The sequence below is a fragment of the Coloeus monedula genome (assembly GCF_965178545.1).
Source record: "Coloeus monedula genome assembly, chromosome: 3".
Lineage (NCBI taxonomy): Eukaryota > Metazoa > Chordata > Aves > Passeriformes > Corvidae > Coloeus > Coloeus monedula.
The window spans coordinates 192,556-210,628 of NC_138783.1; the positions used below are offsets into that span (position 1 = coordinate 192,556).

The following is an 18,073-nucleotide window of genomic DNA, read 5'->3' on the forward strand; positions in this document are numbered from 1 at the left end:
GCAGTATGTTTTTGAGTACTCTCAGTATATACTTTAAAATGCAGTTTTTAAGTTGCATTCTCGTTTCTCAGATGAAAAGTTTGATGCTTGAAATTGTTCCATTTCTTACTTGTCAGTTTGATTCTTCAAAGCCCAAGGGTACTTAGAAGTAAAATTGCAGAAATTTCACATAGGAGAAAATTATTTTAACCCTAAACGTGTTAATATACATTTCTATACTGAAAACCAGTTCTTTTTAAAGTATTACAATGCTCGTTACATCTAACTCCTTACTTGCTCTTTTTTTTGCTTTCTCTGGGTTCCTTTCAATTAATTGCCTGATATGTGAATGGTGAGTGTGGTTTTGGATCATCAGTTGTACATTGTCTGCCAGGAAGGGAGCACATCCTATCAAAATCCTGTTGCAGTAGAGTGCTCTCTGCACCTCATCCCCATTGTCTGCCAAAAGTCATGGTGTCAATTTACTTCCACTTAGCCTTGCCAAAAGAGTAGCTTCTGTCTTGTCTAGCACAATTCATAGAACTAAATCCTAGGGTAGTTTTATTAAGCTTTTACCTTCTTTTCACATGCCTTTAATAGGCTTTCATGGACAATGCAAGCTGTAAACTTGGGAGTATTTTTTTATAATGACACAGTCCCATGCAGCATCCCTGATGGATCACAGTCTGTATTTCATGTACCTGCAGTAGTGTGTGTTTACAGACACCTCACAGGCAAAGTACATGCAACAGCATGTGTAATCAGAATGGTGGTTTTGTGTGCCCACGTCAACACTGTGAGGTTTGGAATTGAGTATGAGACTGCATTACATGTTAGTTACATTATCCTTTAGGTCTGTGTGACCTTCGGGTACATCTGCAGCAGCAGCAGCAGCACATTTTTCTGGAGACTCTTGTTTAGCCCAGCTGTGGACACTGTTCCTCTGCCATGCGAATTAATCAGGCCAGAGTGTGCAGAGACGGTGTCCGGGTGTGTCTGTAGCCATGGATTAGTGTCTGTGTTCCTTCTGGGATACTGCATGAGACTTTGCATGTTATTTCAACAAGTTCAGGGGTCTTAAGTTGAAGCTCTCTCTGGTTTTTTTAACATGGTTATTCCAGAATGTGACTTCTGAATTCCTATGTGCATAAACATATACCTTCATGTATCATGGCATTTGGACTCGAGCACTTGCTCATCTCTCACTATTTGGGGAAAAGCCCAAAAATCCCTGTTGTGGTCTAAACATGGCACTGTATCAAATTAATTTTTAAAGACCATGGGTTTAGGAAAAAAAAAATTCCCCCTCCCTGCAGCGTTTTATTTTATTTAGTTTTATTTAGATCTGCTTGTAAGATACGCCTTGTAGGTATTACTGTGTTTAGCATTTGGGGGTGGGGGGAAAGCACATGTAGCACAGTAGGCTCAGACAATTTCATTTAACACTTAAAGAAGAAAATTGCCTTAGCCCTTAAAATCATTAACACAGTTTACATATATGCTACTGAATATTGCCAATGTATTATGAGCAGTGTCCGACATAAAATATTTTATACGTGTTCCTCTCTAACAGGCTGGAAAGCTGAAGGATGGTGCTCGTTCTGTGACCAGAACGATCCAAAATAACTTTTTTGATAGCTCCAAGCAGGAGGCCATTGATGTTTTGTTATTGGGAAATACCCTAAATAGTGATTTAGCAGATAAAGCACGGGCTCTCTTAACCACCAGCAGTTTACGCGGTATGTGTCTTTCAGGATTTTAATCTCTGATAACTATTTGCTGTAAAAAAGCTGTATAGAGTTTGTTTTCAAAGCACTGTTGGAAAGTATAAATGCTATTTTATGTTCTTTTGGCTTACTAGAAGACGAAAGTTACTTCTGCTTTACTAATAGTGGCAAACTAATGTGCTGCAGAAATTTCTTTACCTGTGTATGATTTGTGGGTGAAGTTCTGCATCAAAACCAGAGATATTTTGATAAGAAACTCTGCTTGCGCAGAGCAACCACATGAGTCTTGAGGGTTTGGTACCAGGAAGGTGGTTCCCCTCATGAGAAGAGGGTACTGAACCAGAATCCTGCATCCCCAAAGAGATGTAGCCTCTGTGGTCCCCCGGACTGCAGTCAATCCCATCTTCTGCAGGTCTGGTGGACAAGAAAACAGTGGCTCAGTTGTAGGGCTGCATTCAGTCCTCTCCTGAGACATAAAAAATACAGGAGCTCGTATTTGGGCAAAAAAGGAACTTAAATTTGAGTCTTGTTTCCAAGATCCCGAGTAATAATGTTCTGGGTTACTGCAATTTTTAGGGATTAATAACATTCTTAAATTTTCCTTTTCATTTTTTTTTCCTTCCCCCCGACCCATCTCAACCTAGAATGAGGAAGAGTATGTCAAAGCGTCAGCGAAAATCTCTGTCTCTAGAAGAAAATCATTGCCAAGTTGTAGTCTTCATCTCGAGGGTCCACACCTTCATCCGATGTGGAATCCTGAGTGGTTTTGTCCCATTTGTTTAGCACAAGGTTTCATGTTATTGTAACTTTTCTTATATCTGAAACCTGCTAAATTGACCTTACCTCAAAATTAGTTAAAATTTGTTTTCATTTCTTCTCACTTTTCCTGCGAATGTAAGCTGCCCTTTCCGCGTTCGCAGCTCCTGACAGCTGAGGAGCATTAATCCCTCTTCCCTGAGATGTCCCTGCATTCTCTGCTAGGTGGCAAGTTAACTAGTGGGGTACTTCAACATGTGTGAATCCCTTATTAATAAAGAAGGAAAAGAGAATTTGCTAATCCTGTTGTGAAACTTTGTAGATTTTGCAGCATAAAACGTGTGCTTTAACTGATGCAAATGGTTATGTGTAATAAACTGTGTATTAACAGCATGTTTTCTCACACATTGCTGGAAAATCCTGAAAAGCAATGACTTATTTGACTAATTTTTTCTTGTTTTCCTCCTACTGCATCCGTAGTTTCAGAGCAATCATTACAATCAGGTATAGTATAGTACAGTAAAATAAGCTGTAAATACCTGACCAGCGATCGTTGTCCTCTGGCTTTTCTTGTGTCTGTGTAATATTTGGCTGTGGGCTCACATTTTCCTGGTGGTGTTTGGGTCTGACATTCCTGTGTCCTAACATCCTTTAATCCAAGAAAAGTGAGAATCGAGGAGCTGAAAAATGTTGCAGTTGAACTTGGGTGCAAGAGGTAACCAATTTGCAGGGGTTTATTTTTGCAAATGCTCTGGCTGTAAAGGAATTTGCCTTTTTATTTGGAAGCTTCTGTATTTTTTGCTTTGTTTAGGATGAGAGGTCAAATTCTTCAGTACAATTCATTACTTCATCTTAATTGCTGCTAGAAGGCTCCACATGCATGTATTTGTGCAGGAAACTAGTCAGCTGTGCAGCACCTCGTGTTCTTGTTCCCAGAACACATTATTTAAAATAAAATATTTCTAATCTCTTCTATTCACATTTTATTGCATGCTGAGCAAATTTAAATGGCCTTTACATGTGCCAATTTTGCTTTTTCTATATGTGTTTTACTCTACCTACTTAACTCTTAGGGAGTATCTAAAGAATGAAACCTGAGTCACAAGTAATGTATGTCTGAAATTGAGTGATTCACTGGCATTTAGTCAGTGTAACCAAGTGTTTCTTGGAATGACTGGTCACACTCTCACTGATGGTATTACCTTCCAACTCCGAAAGAGGAGTCAACTATTTTTATTCATTTATAAATTATTATTGTTATTCTTATATTTTTATTATTTATTAGAATACCTATTTTTGTAAGAGTTATAAATCAACTGGTTTTTAGCATTTCAGGGTTTCACCTGGGTACAAATTGCATATATTGAAATATTCCTACAGGAATTTGGATGTAGCAGTAAAACAGTTCCATCAAGTTCAGTTGCATGGAATATCCCAAACAGAATTTTAAATTAACGATTCCTTTGTAGAACTGATTTCCAAATTTCTGCTTGCCTAGTAAGAACAGCAGCCGAAGTATTTTTGCTGCAAAATAACAGAAGATGTAACTGATTGGATTTCTGATGTTGGAGAGTGAGGCACAACTTAGCTGAAGAGATAAATAACTAGAAATATGTAGAAAAATCATGGTCTCAGGAGCCCTGAAAAGCACTTGGTTCACTCAATATTTTGGAAAGCAGTAGAAATTTTTATTTTTAATTACTCTAATTTATAAAAGGAGTCATTCTACAATTTAGGAAGACTGCTAGTTTAAAGATATCAATTTTTTGTTTGTAATAAGCTTGTTGTCTGTTCAGTTCTAAAGTTAGAGTCTAACTCGGTAAGGCTTTTCACATTAGGGTCTCATAACAACATCAGGAGTTAAATAGGCAATAATTGAGTTTTGCAGCTTTTCTTAAAAGCTTCTGTATAGCAACTGAATGATTTGGAGTAACTAAAAGGAAGCTGAAATCTACTAAATTTTCAAAAGAGAAAAAAGGAACCAGAGATGAGAAACCACCAAACTCTGCTATTCAACTTGCTTAGAGTGCTGCAAAGGCTCATCTCTGCAGGCCTGCACAGCTGCCTACGACACCAGTTTGGGTTCCTGGGGTTCAGCCAGCCCTTCGGATGATTTGGGTTCTTGGATGTGTTGTGGTGACAGCACTTCTGGGATTGTTTTCCCTTCAGTGGCCGGGTGCTGAGGTAGCTCCTGTCCTTGACACTCTGTGGCCTTTTGGGCATGTGCTTGAGTTCCTGGCTGGAGTCACCTGGGGTGTGGGTCAGAAGCCCATGTGGTATTTGGCTCTTGCCTGGAGGGCTCAAGTATCCTGTTGGCTCCTTACTGTCTTCTAGACTGCATTTCCCTGTATTTTCATGAGGAAAGCATGATCCCAAGTATGATCTGCTTGGAGCACCCCAAGGAGACGCCAACCAGTTCACTGTCTTTTTTGTGTGATTGGCCCGTTTATGGGTGTATGATTTGTTCAGCAGGGAAAGAGTTCACAGCCAACAAACACAATATATTTTCCTCTCTTGCTTCCAGTTTTTGTCAAACCCAGTAGGGAGAGAGAATACCTGATTTTTGTTTTAACCAGGTAGCCAAGATGATAAACTTAGAAAGAATAACTGAAAAGACAACAGCAGCTCACTAAACATCTTATTTTGGGGATTTAAATGAAAATACTGTTTCCAGCAACTGAGTATTTTTCTAGGCAGCGACAAGTGAAGGGAAGAATTCCATCTAATATTGTTTATGTTGTTCTTTTGGAGTCTGATAACCATGAGAACATTCAAAATAGGTAAATTAATATCGCTTAGGTAAAGTACCTGACCGTTGAACCAGCTTTTTTCTTTCTGTGTTTCTCACAATGTCCTGTACAGATGGGTTGTTCCTCTCTCTCCATCTGGCAGATAAAAACAAGGCACAGGTAAAGGCTGATGGGACAGAGAAGTGAGTTTAATTATTTTGAATCCCAGCCTACTGTCCTCACTAAAGCCGCTCTTTAGGAATTCAGCTGACCTAAAAATAATTGAGATTTGTGGTTTAAATAGGCATACTGTGATATGATGAAATAATGTACCTTCTCTATTTTGTTACTTGTAGTGTATCAGCCACTTTTACACTTCCAAAAATGAATATATCTGCAAGTTGGCTCTGTAACAGAGATTGGATTTCATAAATTTAATCTGTGAAAATGAGGTAGATACCCTTGTTGGTATGTATGAAAAATTATGGTTTCCTTAGAGAGTCACAGATGAGGTGAAAGAACAACAGATATTTATAAAATGTGGAAATTGTTTCCTTCGTGTATTATTTTTCTCTATATAATTTTGAACAAATCGCTGCTGGTTTTCAGTCAGTGTCTTACCCACACAAGTAATGTGTCTCTAAGGGTATTTTCCCCTGGGAAAGCTGCATTCCATGTGCTTTCACAGTTTAACTTTGTGCACTTTGGAAAGATCTCACTGCCGAGTTTTCTGAAGAATCATTCGCTATGAAAATAATGTCTTTTCAAATGTTTTTGCAGCATCTGTAAAAGTACTGAAGAGCATGTGTGAGAACTTCTACAAGTATGCAAAACCGAAAAAAATCCGAGTCTGTGTTGGGACATGGAATGTCAATGGGGGGAAGCAGTTTCGAAGTATTGCCTTCAGAAATCAAACCCTCACTGACTGGCTTCTGGATGCACCAAAGTTGGCTGGGATCCATGAATTCCAAGGTAGGATTTGTGTTCTGTCATGAGTTTTTCCTGAAAACTGTGATTTTTCTAAGTAGATCACAAACATTGAAACAGATATCACAGAATTGTAGAATTGTGTAGGAAGGGACCTCAACAATCCAGTCTCAACCCCTGCCACGGGCAAGGACACCTTCCGCTAGCCCAAGTTGCTCTGAGCCCCATCCAACCTGGTCTTGGACACTTCCAGGGATGGGACAGCTGCAGGTTTTCCGGGCAGCCTAGGTCATCCCCACCCTCACAGGGAGGAATTTTTTTCCAAATAAGGGATTTCTTTCTTAAAATGAATATGTATGTGAGGTCTTCATTCTTAAGTTAATTAGAAACAAGAATTAACTCTTTCCATATTTACCTCGAGATCGCAAAAGCAAACCTGTGGACATATTTGCCATTGGATTTGAAGAAATGGTGGAGTTAAATGCAGGAAACATTGTGAATGCCAGGTGGGTGATCCAATCCACACAGTACTAGTTTGGCTGATAATCACCTTTTTTAAGTCACATGTTATTTGAAATTTTGGTTTCTCCAGTGCTCGCAGTGTTCTGCAGTTCCTGTGTTTTGTATTGCTGGGAACAACAAATCCCGTGAAAATCTTCTCAAAAGCACGTGTTGTTGGTATGCTGTTCTCTATCAGATTGTGATCTGTTTAAAGGAAGGCTTCTTTCCACACTGTTAGTTTTCACTGCCATTCCATATATTGCATGGATATGTTATTGTGGAGTTGGGATTTTTCACTCCTACCAGACTGGGTCATGGAAATACATTTTTCTCAGTGGTGGGTGATACCAATGATAAATGTGTGTGTAGTCCTAGCACCATATTCCCTTTGTCCATTGTTTTCTCTGCCTGTTTTGCATTATTTCCTGGTGTTAGGGAAGGTTTAACTCATTGGGAAGAGCACCTGAAGCCTATAATGCTGTAGCCTTTGTGCGGATTTTTGTCTTTTGGGTACCAAGTGTTAGCCTGTCATCCCCTGTTTTCACCATACGTGTAGTTAATGCTGTTTCCAGGCCTGATATTTTTCATTTCTGTCCAGTGCTGGCTCTGAAAACCATAGTCTGTCAGGTCTCTAAGGATGTTTCTTCTTGATTTGAGACTGTGGACACCTGTTTTATCGATTGAGCTCTAGGCTAGGAAGTAACTCCCTAAAACAATTCTTAGGTTTTGCTCCTCTAGTCTAGGCTGATAAATACAGGAAAGATAGCCATGGCTCCTAAAGTTGTCTGTGGTGTTGGGAAAAGTGAGGCAGCATTTGTAGAGGCTGAATGGGAAACAATTATGTCATGACAGTCTAGAACCTGTGTGTCTGCTGGGGAGGGATTTGAGCACCATTTGCAACTTGGCTTTGGTTTACTTCCTCAAGGTTTACTTGAGGTTCTTGAATGTAGTTTAGTCAGCTCAATCACCAGCTAGAAACCTGCTCAGTTTTGTTTATTTCGAACGTGGTGTTTTTAATCTCACTGCCAGCACCACCAATCAGAAGCTCTGGGCTGCTGAGCTGCAGAAGACCATCTCCAGAGATTACAAGTACGTGCTGCTGGCTTCAGAGCAGCTGGTGGGCGTCTGCCTCTTCGTGTTCATCAGGCCCCAGCATGCTCCCTTTATCAGGTCAGTGATAGCTGACCACAGCTGGCTCCAGCTTGGGGCACCGTCAGCTTGCTTTCTGTTGCAGGATAACACCCAAATGCCCTCAGAGCCATGTGGGGCTCTGAAAGAGCTCTTCCACCTTCTGGTGAAGCAGTTGTTTAAGTTCTTTTATCTTAGTTTTTAAATGCCTCCTTGGTGGCCCAGGGAGCTTGAAAAGCTGAGGTTTTATCCTGTTACTGCTCAGTGGCTGTTGGAACTCATTAAAACTAGCCCTGTGGCTGGAAGAACAATGTGTCCCTCCCAGCCCAGTGTCACACTCGGAGCCGTCTATGCCAGGTTACTGGAATGTTTAATAGTTGTTTCACTATTTCAGGGATGTTGCTGTTGATACTGTCAAGACTGGCATGGGAGGAGCCACTGGGAACAAAGGTGCAGTGGCCATTCGGATGCTGTTCCATACCTCCAGCCTTTGCTTTGTGTGTAGTCATTTTGCTGCAGGGCAATCCCAAGTCAAGGAGAGAAATGAAGACTTTGTAGAAATATCTCGCAAGCTTGGTTTTCCAATGGTAAGCACAGTGTTCAAATTCCATAATAAATGAGAAGTGAAGTGCTTGGAGCTCCAGAAGTGTCATCCCAAAGCTCCATTTGCATTTTCCCCCTTCCCCAGATTCCTGTGGAAATCAGATTTCCTTGGGTTAGAGATCTCAGAGATAACTGAGTTCCCACAATGTTTATTTAGCAAAATAGAAGACTGCAGAAAGAATAGACCTTTCCAGTGTAATGATGGAGATGATGGAACATGAGTTGACTTGCATTTGGAATCAAGGACTTCGCATAGGAAAGAGACTTTGCAGATCCTTGACATGCAGTAGAACTTTTGTAGGCCCAGGAGACAATCACCTATGAGAAAAATGTCGCTGGGAAACAGCACTGTTTTCAGTACACAGGAGTGATTCTATGCCGTGTTCTCATAAACACCAAGGTGAAAATTTTATCAGTGCAACAAAATGCTTCCTTGAGACTTAAAGCTGTTTTAAATTTTGTCATCAAACTGTCGTTAATTTCTGTGGCACTGTGCAGGAGTCTTACATCTTATTTTACAGGGGTTTTTTTATTTCCTAAATTTGTCCCCACTGTCGTGTTTCAGTTTTCCTAGCAAGTACCGTATCCAACTGTTTCCTAAATGCTGCTATTTCAAGCTGCCAGTGTATCTGCTTGGTTTTGCTTATGGGCAGTGAAAAAATCAAAACAAAGGGGGACGTAAAAGTTCTCACTCTAAACCCTGGAATTATACATGCTTCACAGCTAAAAACTGAATTTCTGAACCTGGAAGTAGTAAATTTGTCACTCGGTTGTTTTTAACTCCAGTGTGTGCTGCTGTTGTACAGGGAAGGATGCTCTTTTCCCATGACTATATTTTTTGGTGTGGGGACTTCAATTATCGAATAGATTTGCCCAATGAGGAGGTGAAGGACCTAATACGACAACAGAACTGGGATCCCCTCATAGCAGGAGACCAGCTTATCAATCAAAAAAACTCTGGACAGGTATGTTCAAATGTCACCATGCTTGACAATACTTCATTTTTCTTACTGGTTTTAGTAATTCTGTGATGCTCCTGTAAATCTCTATCCTCAGCATGGAGTTTTCTAATTACCATATTTTTCTTTTTATCAGATGCAACTATTTTAAAAGAATATTTGTCATGTTTGGCAGTGTTACTCTTTAGTTCAATTGTGATACGTCTAATGCTGTTACTGTTGGGAATAGTCCAAATGGCAGCCTTCTTACTTGCAAAGAAAACACAGTAACAAAGTCTGAAGAAAGCTACAGCTTTTAGATTTGTAGGGTTTCTTGGTCTCTCTTTGCAGCTCTGTGTGCGAAGGCTGGAGATGGTAAAATGAGCGACAGTCCTCTATTGTTGGTTCATTCTGCTCGCCAACGCTTTGATCACAAGCAGTCCTTTTGCTGGTTTAGAGTTCCCTTCCATTTGTGCTGGTATCTTGTGCACCAGAACAGGAGGCAAAACACTGGATATTTTTATTCTCTTTCGTTTGTTTTTTTTTGTTGTTTGTTTGTTTTTTTGTTTTTTTTTTGTAGCAGCTGTTTCCTAGAGAAAGCAAGATGTACGTTCACATGGGCAGATGGCATTGATTGTCTGTTAGTGGATCAAAACAAGAGGTGTAAAGGTTTTGGAGACACCTCCAGCAGTTACAAAGCTGGAGAAATCTATGGAAGCTACCAGAATATGAAAAGGACTCCTGCCTGGGGAGCAGGAATAGCATTGCACTGTTGGGGTGATATTCCATGATTCAGAAGCTGCTGGCTGGGTAAAAGCAGCTCCCTGGGGGAGCTCCACAGCTGTGGCAGGTTCACCCCTATACCTGCTGCTCAGGGAAGGTGTTTATATAGCAACTTGCTCTGTAAAAGTAGGCTAAAAAATAATTACTGAAGGCAAACAAATTAATTGTCTCAGAAGTTGTGGAACTTCTAGCATTCTGACATTGATCTTCTGATGTTGGCTTTTAAATTCACTGGATTTCAAATTGTATTTCTGACAAGAAAAGCAGGTTAGCCTGTGACTTGATGCAGATTCGACTGTAAGATCCAAGTTAGATTTCTATTTTACAGCTCTCTGAAGTGAAGGAAAGCTGGTCATACAAGGTTGAACTCAAGAATGGAGCTGGCTGAGTTAGCTGAAGGGTTTTATCTTGTGTCCAGTTTAAACACTTAATGAGTGAGAAGCTCACTTTGAATACATTGAATGTATTAAGGACTCAATTTTTTTCCTTTTTTTTTTTTTTTTTTTTTTAACCTCCTACTTACTTGAGGGGGCATCTTGTGTCAACTTCTCCCTGGAAGTGTTCAAGGCCAGGTTATGTGGCACCCTGAGCAACCTGCTTTAGTGACCCCATGGCAAGGGCTTGGAACTGGATGATCTTTAGGGCCCCTTCCAACCCAAACCAGGGTGTGAGTCTGTGAATTTGCGAGAACATTTGACATGTTCAGATAGATAAAATATAAACCTTAATCCCCAACTTTTGCTGACACAGGAACATCTAAGCACCAGATTAAAATGCCATGTTAAAGCATGGGTGTTCTGGGTGACCTCCAGTTGGTAATGACATTGAAGGAACAGTAGGTTGCTTGTGGGCCTGGGCTTAAAGATGTAACTGCTGGCATACTTCTGTTCATTGGTGATTGTCTGGGTCACTATTTAGTCATAGTGTCAAATGTTTTAAGGTAGATAAAATGTGGAGAAGAATCCATATTAACAAATAACAGGTTTTTTTGTTTTGTTTTGAGGTGTTTATACAGGTTCTCAGTGTTAGAATAGAGAATTCTGATTCGTTTCAAGCTGTTTCCCATCTGTTTCTGTCTTCTGTTGCTTACAGATTTTTAGGGGATTTCTGGAAGGGAAAATCAATTTTGCCCCTACATACAAATATGATCTGTTCTCTGATGACTATGACACCAGTGAAAAGTGTCGCACACCAGCGTGGACAGATCGGATCCTTTGGAGGAGAAGAAAATGGCCGTTTGACAGATCAGGTTTGAGGGTTTCCTTCCGTTGTTTAAAATGCTCTTTAAGTGACTTAGAGGATCTATTTAGTGATGTTAACAGTGCCAGTGATGCTGAGCTCCTGTCCCTGGCTCATTAGGAGACAGAACACTTGTTAACAGACCTTCAGTAAATGCAGTGAGGCTGAACAAAGGGCCATGAATCAGATCCCAATTACTGTCATTTGAGGAGTGCAAAAGAAACTTGGGGTGGGGAGGGGGGTTCTGTAGGAGGCACTCAATTTGGATTTACTTCCTATGTTTTTACTTTTTACAAGTAGCACATCCTTTCAATCGCTGTATTTTTCCTCTTTTGTTTTCACTGCTGATTGTAGCTGAAGACCTGGATCTCCTGAATGCAAGTTTTCACAGTGACAGTAATGTCCCTTATACGTGGAATCCTGGCACTTTGTTGCACTACGGAAGAGCAGAGCTGAAAACATCTGATCACAGGTTCCAGTTTAATTTTACACATAACTTCCTAAGATTTAATCTTCGTGCTGTGTATTTTGTTGCTCAGATACTCTGCTGACAGGATTTTCTTGTCTGTTTTTTCCAAGGCCTGTGGTTGCACTGATTGACATCGACATATTTGAAATTGAAGCAGAAGAGAGACAAAAAGTATATAAGGAGGTGATTGCAATGCAAGGACCACCTGATGGTACTGTGATGGTCTCCATCAGAAGTTCTTCAGCAGAAGAAAACTATTTTGATGATAACTTGATTGATGATCTTCTTCAAAAATTTGCAAGCTATGGTGAAGTTATACTTATAAGGTTAAAAAAAAACTTCTTACTTTTAATCTCTACTTAGAAAATCATGGCATGTTTTGGGTTGAAAGGGATCATCCAGTCACACTTGCTGCCATGGGGACACCTTCCACTAGACCAGGTTGCTGCGACCTGGCCTCGGACACTTCCAGGAATGGGGCAGCCACAGCTTCTCTGGGCAGCCTGTGCCAGGGCGTCCCCACCCTCACAGGAAAGCATTTCTTCCCGGTATCCCATCTTACCCTCTGGCAGTAGGAAGCGCTTCCCCCCGCCTTGTCCTATCTGGACTTGGAACTGCTGGAGCAAGTCCAAAATGCATCTTCATTGTTCCCACCAATTTCCTGAATACAGTTACTTCCTTAGATGATCTGTTTCATTTTTAACATTTGTATTTGAACTTAAATGTCTCTAGAATTCATTTTACGTACCTGTATGTCTCTCCGTTTTCAGACATGATTCTCCCAGGTACTCTTATTTTTGAGAATTTCATATAAATTTTGTATTCTAGAATTAGGTTAGTAGTTTCAAATGAACTGAAAATGAGGATGTTGCATTTTCACTAACCTGGCAGTTGCACTATTAAGTTTTGTGGTATTTTGCTGGTTATTGTTTCCAATTAATTTTGCAGGTTTGTGGAAGACAAGATGTGGGTAACATTTTTGGAAGGAAGCTCTGCTTTGAGTGTTATGAATTTGAATGGCATCGAGGTAATGTAAACATGACTGAACCTTTGTATAGCAAGAGAAAATCCAGGGTTTTTAAGTCTTCTTGTGTGGATTGGATTTTTTGTTTGTTCTGTTCCATACTAGACTGTTGCATCTTTTTTTTGTTTGTTTGTTTGGTATTTTTTGTTTTTGTTTTTTAATAGCCTCATACCAGTATGTTGAGTTTCAAAAGCCACATAAAAGAAGTATCAAATTCAATTTATTTTTAGGAGGAGTACTGTTAGACAAGTCAAGATGTCCTACTGAGGGGCATCTTCATCAAATGAGGGGTTTGGGGTGCTTTTTATTATTTAAAAAGCAGAGTTTATTTTCTAGAATGAACCAGTTTAACATATTCGTAGCCTGCAGTTATTAAAAACGTAGCACTTCTCTACTGCAAACTCTGAAAAATGTCAGAATTTCAGCTCGCATGGACTTCTATGGGGCCAGGATTTCATCTTTGTGAAAATTTAACTTCTGACGTTCAAATTTTTACTCGTCTGTGGCTGTTAGACTTGGAACGCCTGATGTTTACACATGGATCCTTGGATCTGCTGAGGTGTCACTGGCAGGCTCAGAAAGGAAGGGGGCTCAGGGTAGAATGTCAGTTTGCAGAATGAAGACCTGCTCTGTGCCATCCTCTAAAAATGACTTTATTCATGTTGTTTATGAGCAAGTCTGTTTTTCATTATGAAGAAAAGTGTTTCTGTCAGAGTAAAGAAACCGGAAGCTTCCTGATGAATTGAAAAAGAGAACCGTAGGAGATGAGTTGTTAGTTTTTCTACAAAAACAAATATTAAATGGTGGTAATGAACAGTTTAAATTACATAAATGTAGTTACTTACCAAAATGAAGTGAAAAGCAGAATGATTTTTGTTTAGTTGCAGGAATTCTGATAACCTTATTTGTGGTATTTTCAGGATTTTTTTTTTTTTTTTTCATTTTAAATCTAAAATGCTGAGCCTTAATATTCCTGCTCTTAAAAACTTCTATTTTGTGCATACCTTTTTTGGCAATTCAGCTACAAGGAAGGATTATAAACATCAACTTGAAAAATCCAGATTGGATCAGAAGTTTGGAAGATGAAATGAATCTAGAGAAGATTAATATTGGGCTGCCTTCATCAACCAGCTCCACTTTACTTTGTGAAGATGCTGAGGTTACTGCAGACTATGATATGGAAGGTTTGTTGAGATAAAGCACTCCTTATTTTGAAATGCTTACAGTCCTAAATAATGTGGTTAATTTAATGCGTATATAAATACCTAACAAGTTTATGCCCGTCTAAAACAGATTAGAAATCACATTATTTCCAACAGTATCTTGACAATCTGCTTCACTCTCATCTACATTTAAATATATTCTTAATTGACAGCTTATTCTTCAAAAGCACATCCACGTTGAGCCTTTTTTTCAACACCATTCCACCTTTTGCAAGCAGAATTTATCAGAAATAGCAGATATCTTGCAATCCCCTGCCCAACCTTCTGGAGAACAAGTGAAGCTTTCCATATTGCAAACCAAGGAAATAACCTGTAAAGCTGATTGTTTCTTAGATTAATCAATTTCACAGTTGCCACACTGTTATAATTACGTTTACTATATATCTATCATATATATTATGCATTTGAAGTATTTTCAGCTGGTTTGAATACATATGCATTCTTCACGTATAATTTTGGGATGCAAGAATCATACTTTGGTTGCTGAGCTAATTCCTTGGAACTCTGGGGCTTTTTTTGCATGAAATCCCATGCCCAGAATCAGTTTTTACGTACTTTTCTTTTCTGGGGCATGTTCTTCAGGAGACATCGATGACTACAGTGCTGAAGTGGAAGAAATCCTTCCTCAGCACCTACAGCCAGCGTCAAGTACAGGGCTTGGAACCTCACCGAGCTCTTCCCCGCGTTCCAGCCCCTGCCAGTCCCCAACGCTGTCGGACGGACCCACGCTCCCGGTGAGACCCAGCCGAGCCCCAGGAAAAACTCCTGGACCACCTGTTTCCACACATGGTGTGTATTGCATGGCTCCACTGCCTCTGGAACTGCCACACACAGGTTCTGTTGCAAAGTGTCTGTAGAATCCTGGTTCGCTCCAGTCATACTCCCAGAATACAGACCCTTGCAACCCTTGATCTTGTCAGCTCCAAGATATAAACTGTGATCAGCACATTTGTAAATTGGGACCACAATAAGAAAACTTCTGTTTAAACACAGCCCTTTTTTTAAATGATGAAGTGAACCTGTGAACACAATGATGGTGTTTGGAATAGCTTCTAATTGAGTTTATTTTAACTGCCCAAATGCCTTGAGAATTCCATTTGTAGCACTTTTTTCCAGAGAACGTAGTTCACAGATAGGGGTCAGAATCAAAATTTGAGATGCTGCAATTGGTAAGATTGTTCAGGATTTCATGAAAAGCATAAATTTATTAAAACACACGAGACGAAAACTTTGGTTTAGGAAATCTGCTTCTTTTCATCATTGGTTCATTCCTCGTTTTCCCTCTCTCAAAAACTTCTGGATTGTTGTTTCCAAGGCTAGGGACTTCCTGTCCTCTCTGTGAGAAGAACTTGCTATTAGAAAAGCTTTGCTGGGATTAGAATGTCCAAGAGATTAATTTTTGTGTTGTTGTCTGTCATATCCTTCAGCTGAATTCCAGACTGGTGCCCAGCAGAAGGAGCCTCCCCAGAGCCTGGAGCCAAAGCGTCCTCCGCCTCCTCGCCCCGTCGCTCCTCCTGCACGTCCTGCTCCTCCACAACGGCCACCTCCACCCTCAGGTAATGTGGGGACCTTTTCAGGTACTCAGGAGTATTTGTTTTCAAGTCTGTGTGATGAACTTGTAAAGTGCAAACCCAAACTGCATATTACACTTGGGGCTCACTGTTTTTTAACTGAAATGTTTAATTGGTACATTTAAAAGCAATAACAGTATGAGAAATAATGGCATATTTACCATTTAAATATTGTTAGTTGGATAAGTTTATAAAAACTTATTTTCAGTTTTAAAAATGTGAAGTTTTACAGCAGATTTTACTCAACATTTTCACTTTTTATAGCATCTAATTTGAACTAAAATAGGAATGAACTTGTGCATTCATTGATTCATTGGTGTTCCTTTAATTTTGGCATCAGTCTATATGCATTTTATCATGTCCAAGTTTTTAATGTAGTCTTCATTTGTATCATCTGACGATGTGAACAATTGAGCACTAAGAGAAACGGGATATTCAGAAGCATTTGAACAGCTTAGTTAATAACAAATTGACCCTTGTGATTTTTAACTTTCTCATTCTTTTTCTTCCCTCCTACTATATTGATATTTTTCATTATTGCTGCATTCATTTCTTAAATACTGTCAGGCGGTAGGAGTCCTGCACCTGCTAGAAAAGAATTTGGAGGTAATGCTTTTAATTGTTTTTGAATATGACTGCATAGCAAAACTGCTGTGGGGATCTGTTGTGACAATACTTAACGTGATGATTTCCAAAGGTATAAAAATGGGCAATTCTCCAAGTTACAGAATTGGATAATTCATGAATGTCAATATCATTTCTTTCTTCCTCCTCTGAGCTACGTTTGACTTTTCAGTGAAATAGTATTTCTCCAGAAGTTGGTGTTTTAAAGTCAGAGGTGAAAGTTGTTCCAGGTTTTTATTGCTTCGTCCTGGGTGAATACATTTAGGTATCTTTTCTAAAGTGCTTCTTCAAAGTAGTCTTTGTCCTTCTCTGTCATACGTTTTGCTGTCCTGCTTGGACTTAATTCAGCTCACCAATACGTAAGAGAGGGTGAGAATTGTTGGTGGCACTGAAGTACTTCCAGGCACTGCCCCTCAGTTGGTAGGAAAGAGGGTTTTTTGACAAAATGCTTCAAAAGTTTTGAGCAATCTCAGAAAATACATAAACTATTTTAATTTTACATAGTCTGTAATTATCAGCTAACTTTGGTGTCAGGCAAAAATGCACCTGACTCTTAGATACTGGTGAGACAAAGAGGTTTTCATGCCAAAAGTGTGATATTTCAAATGAGTTAAAATGCAGAAGCTTTAGAAAGCAGTTGATAGACGACACTCAGTATAGTTGAGATTTAATTCAGTGTTCTTCAGTCCTATGTAGTCTTCTGTGCACTGACAATCCTGTTTGCCTAGTTTGTCTCAATTGTGCAAAGACTAGTCATCTTCTTTTATCTTCTTTCCCAACATAGCTTTCCATAGAGTTGTAACTTGCATAAAACTTGCTTTTTATGCAATCATTTGAGACTGGAGTGTATTTTTTCATGTATTATTCCAACCTAAAGCTCTTCACTTTTTTTCTGCTCTCCATTTTCCACTCATGGTGTGCATGTCTAAGTATGAATACTTTGCTTCTCAGGGGTATCTGAGCTCGGCTCTGAGCAACGTAGCACAGGGCTGGAACCAAAATAAATGTCCTTATGGGTTACTTTAGTGGGGAAAAGTCATCTGTTTCTCTTCCCAAGGAGGAGGGCTCCTAAAGCTCTGTGAAAATATCCCTGTACAGTGTGTAAGTGGATCAGACTTCGGGTTTAGACTTCCGTAGCACATGCAAAGGGACATGGATCATGTCTTTAAAATGTTCTGCCTTTTAAATATTACTTTTCCCCCTCACGTCTTTTGACCTTTTTTCCCCCAAGTGCTTCAGTCCCTTCAATGCCTATGGCACTTTTCCTAATGGCTTTGAAGATGAGAGGAGGATTTGGGCGTCTAAGTGTTTTAATTTGCTCATATTTTGTATCAGGAGCAGCTCAGAATTCAGGTGAACAAGGCTCTGCACTTGTTGCAGGGCTTTACAAAGTGTAGACCTTTTGTATGCTGGTAAAAAAAACTTTTACTGAGGGTTCTATAAGCTCCAGTTGTTTTTAGTTAAAAATTAAAATGTTGCGTTCTGTTTACACAAGATATTTTTAATACATTACAGATTAAATTTTCAGATAACATTAAAAACTATAAAGGCTGCTAATTTTCAGTTGGAGTTAATAAACTGGGACAGTAACATTTGTGGATTTTTTTCCTTTAATACTAGTAGTCAGAGTTTTCCTGATTGTTGTGGTAAAGGTATTTATCATTGGTTTAAACTATTTTTCATTGTAAGATTAAAATATTCCTCTGCTACCCATTGTGATAGCATTATTGCAGTATGATAATTTTGCTTTATTACTGTTGAAGAGTATTATGAGTGAGTAAAATCTCAGGTATTTACCCTCTGTGTCATTTCTCTCCCATGTAGTGAATATTTTTAAACTTGCCAAATCATC

At 39.4% G+C, this 18,073-nt stretch overlaps 1 protein-coding gene across 9 annotated transcripts in view; it reads left to right on the forward strand.

Moving 5' to 3' along the window:
- SYNJ1 (synaptojanin 1) overlaps window positions 1-18,073 on the forward strand; it is a 49,582-nt gene that overhangs the window by 19,380 nt on the left and 12,129 nt on the right. For 6 of the 9 annotated variants that reach the window (XM_082278826.1, XM_082278829.1, XM_082278830.1 and 3 more), the window contains exons 12-25: window positions 1,553-1,718; window positions 5,972-6,163; window positions 6,540-6,624; window positions 7,649-7,789; window positions 8,142-8,334; window positions 9,157-9,315; window positions 11,164-11,320; window positions 11,665-11,782; window positions 11,890-12,105; window positions 12,728-12,806; window positions 13,825-13,987; window positions 14,609-14,815; window positions 15,454-15,582; window positions 16,165-16,203. In XM_082278826.1, coding sequence (XP_082134952.1) covers window positions 1,553-1,718; window positions 5,972-6,163; window positions 6,540-6,624; window positions 7,649-7,789; window positions 8,142-8,334; window positions 9,157-9,315; window positions 11,164-11,320; window positions 11,665-11,782; window positions 11,890-12,105; window positions 12,728-12,806; window positions 13,825-13,987; window positions 14,609-14,815; window positions 15,454-15,582; window positions 16,165-16,203 — 2,044 coding nt within the window. The remainder of the gene's footprint in view (window positions 1-1,552; window positions 1,719-5,971; window positions 6,164-6,539; window positions 6,625-7,648; window positions 7,790-8,141; window positions 8,335-9,156; window positions 9,316-11,163; window positions 11,321-11,664; window positions 11,783-11,889; window positions 12,106-12,727; window positions 12,807-13,824; window positions 13,988-14,608; window positions 14,816-15,453; window positions 15,583-16,164; window positions 16,204-18,073) is intronic. The other 3 variants (XM_082278832.1, XM_082278831.1, XM_082278834.1) reach the window with 1 other exon arrangement.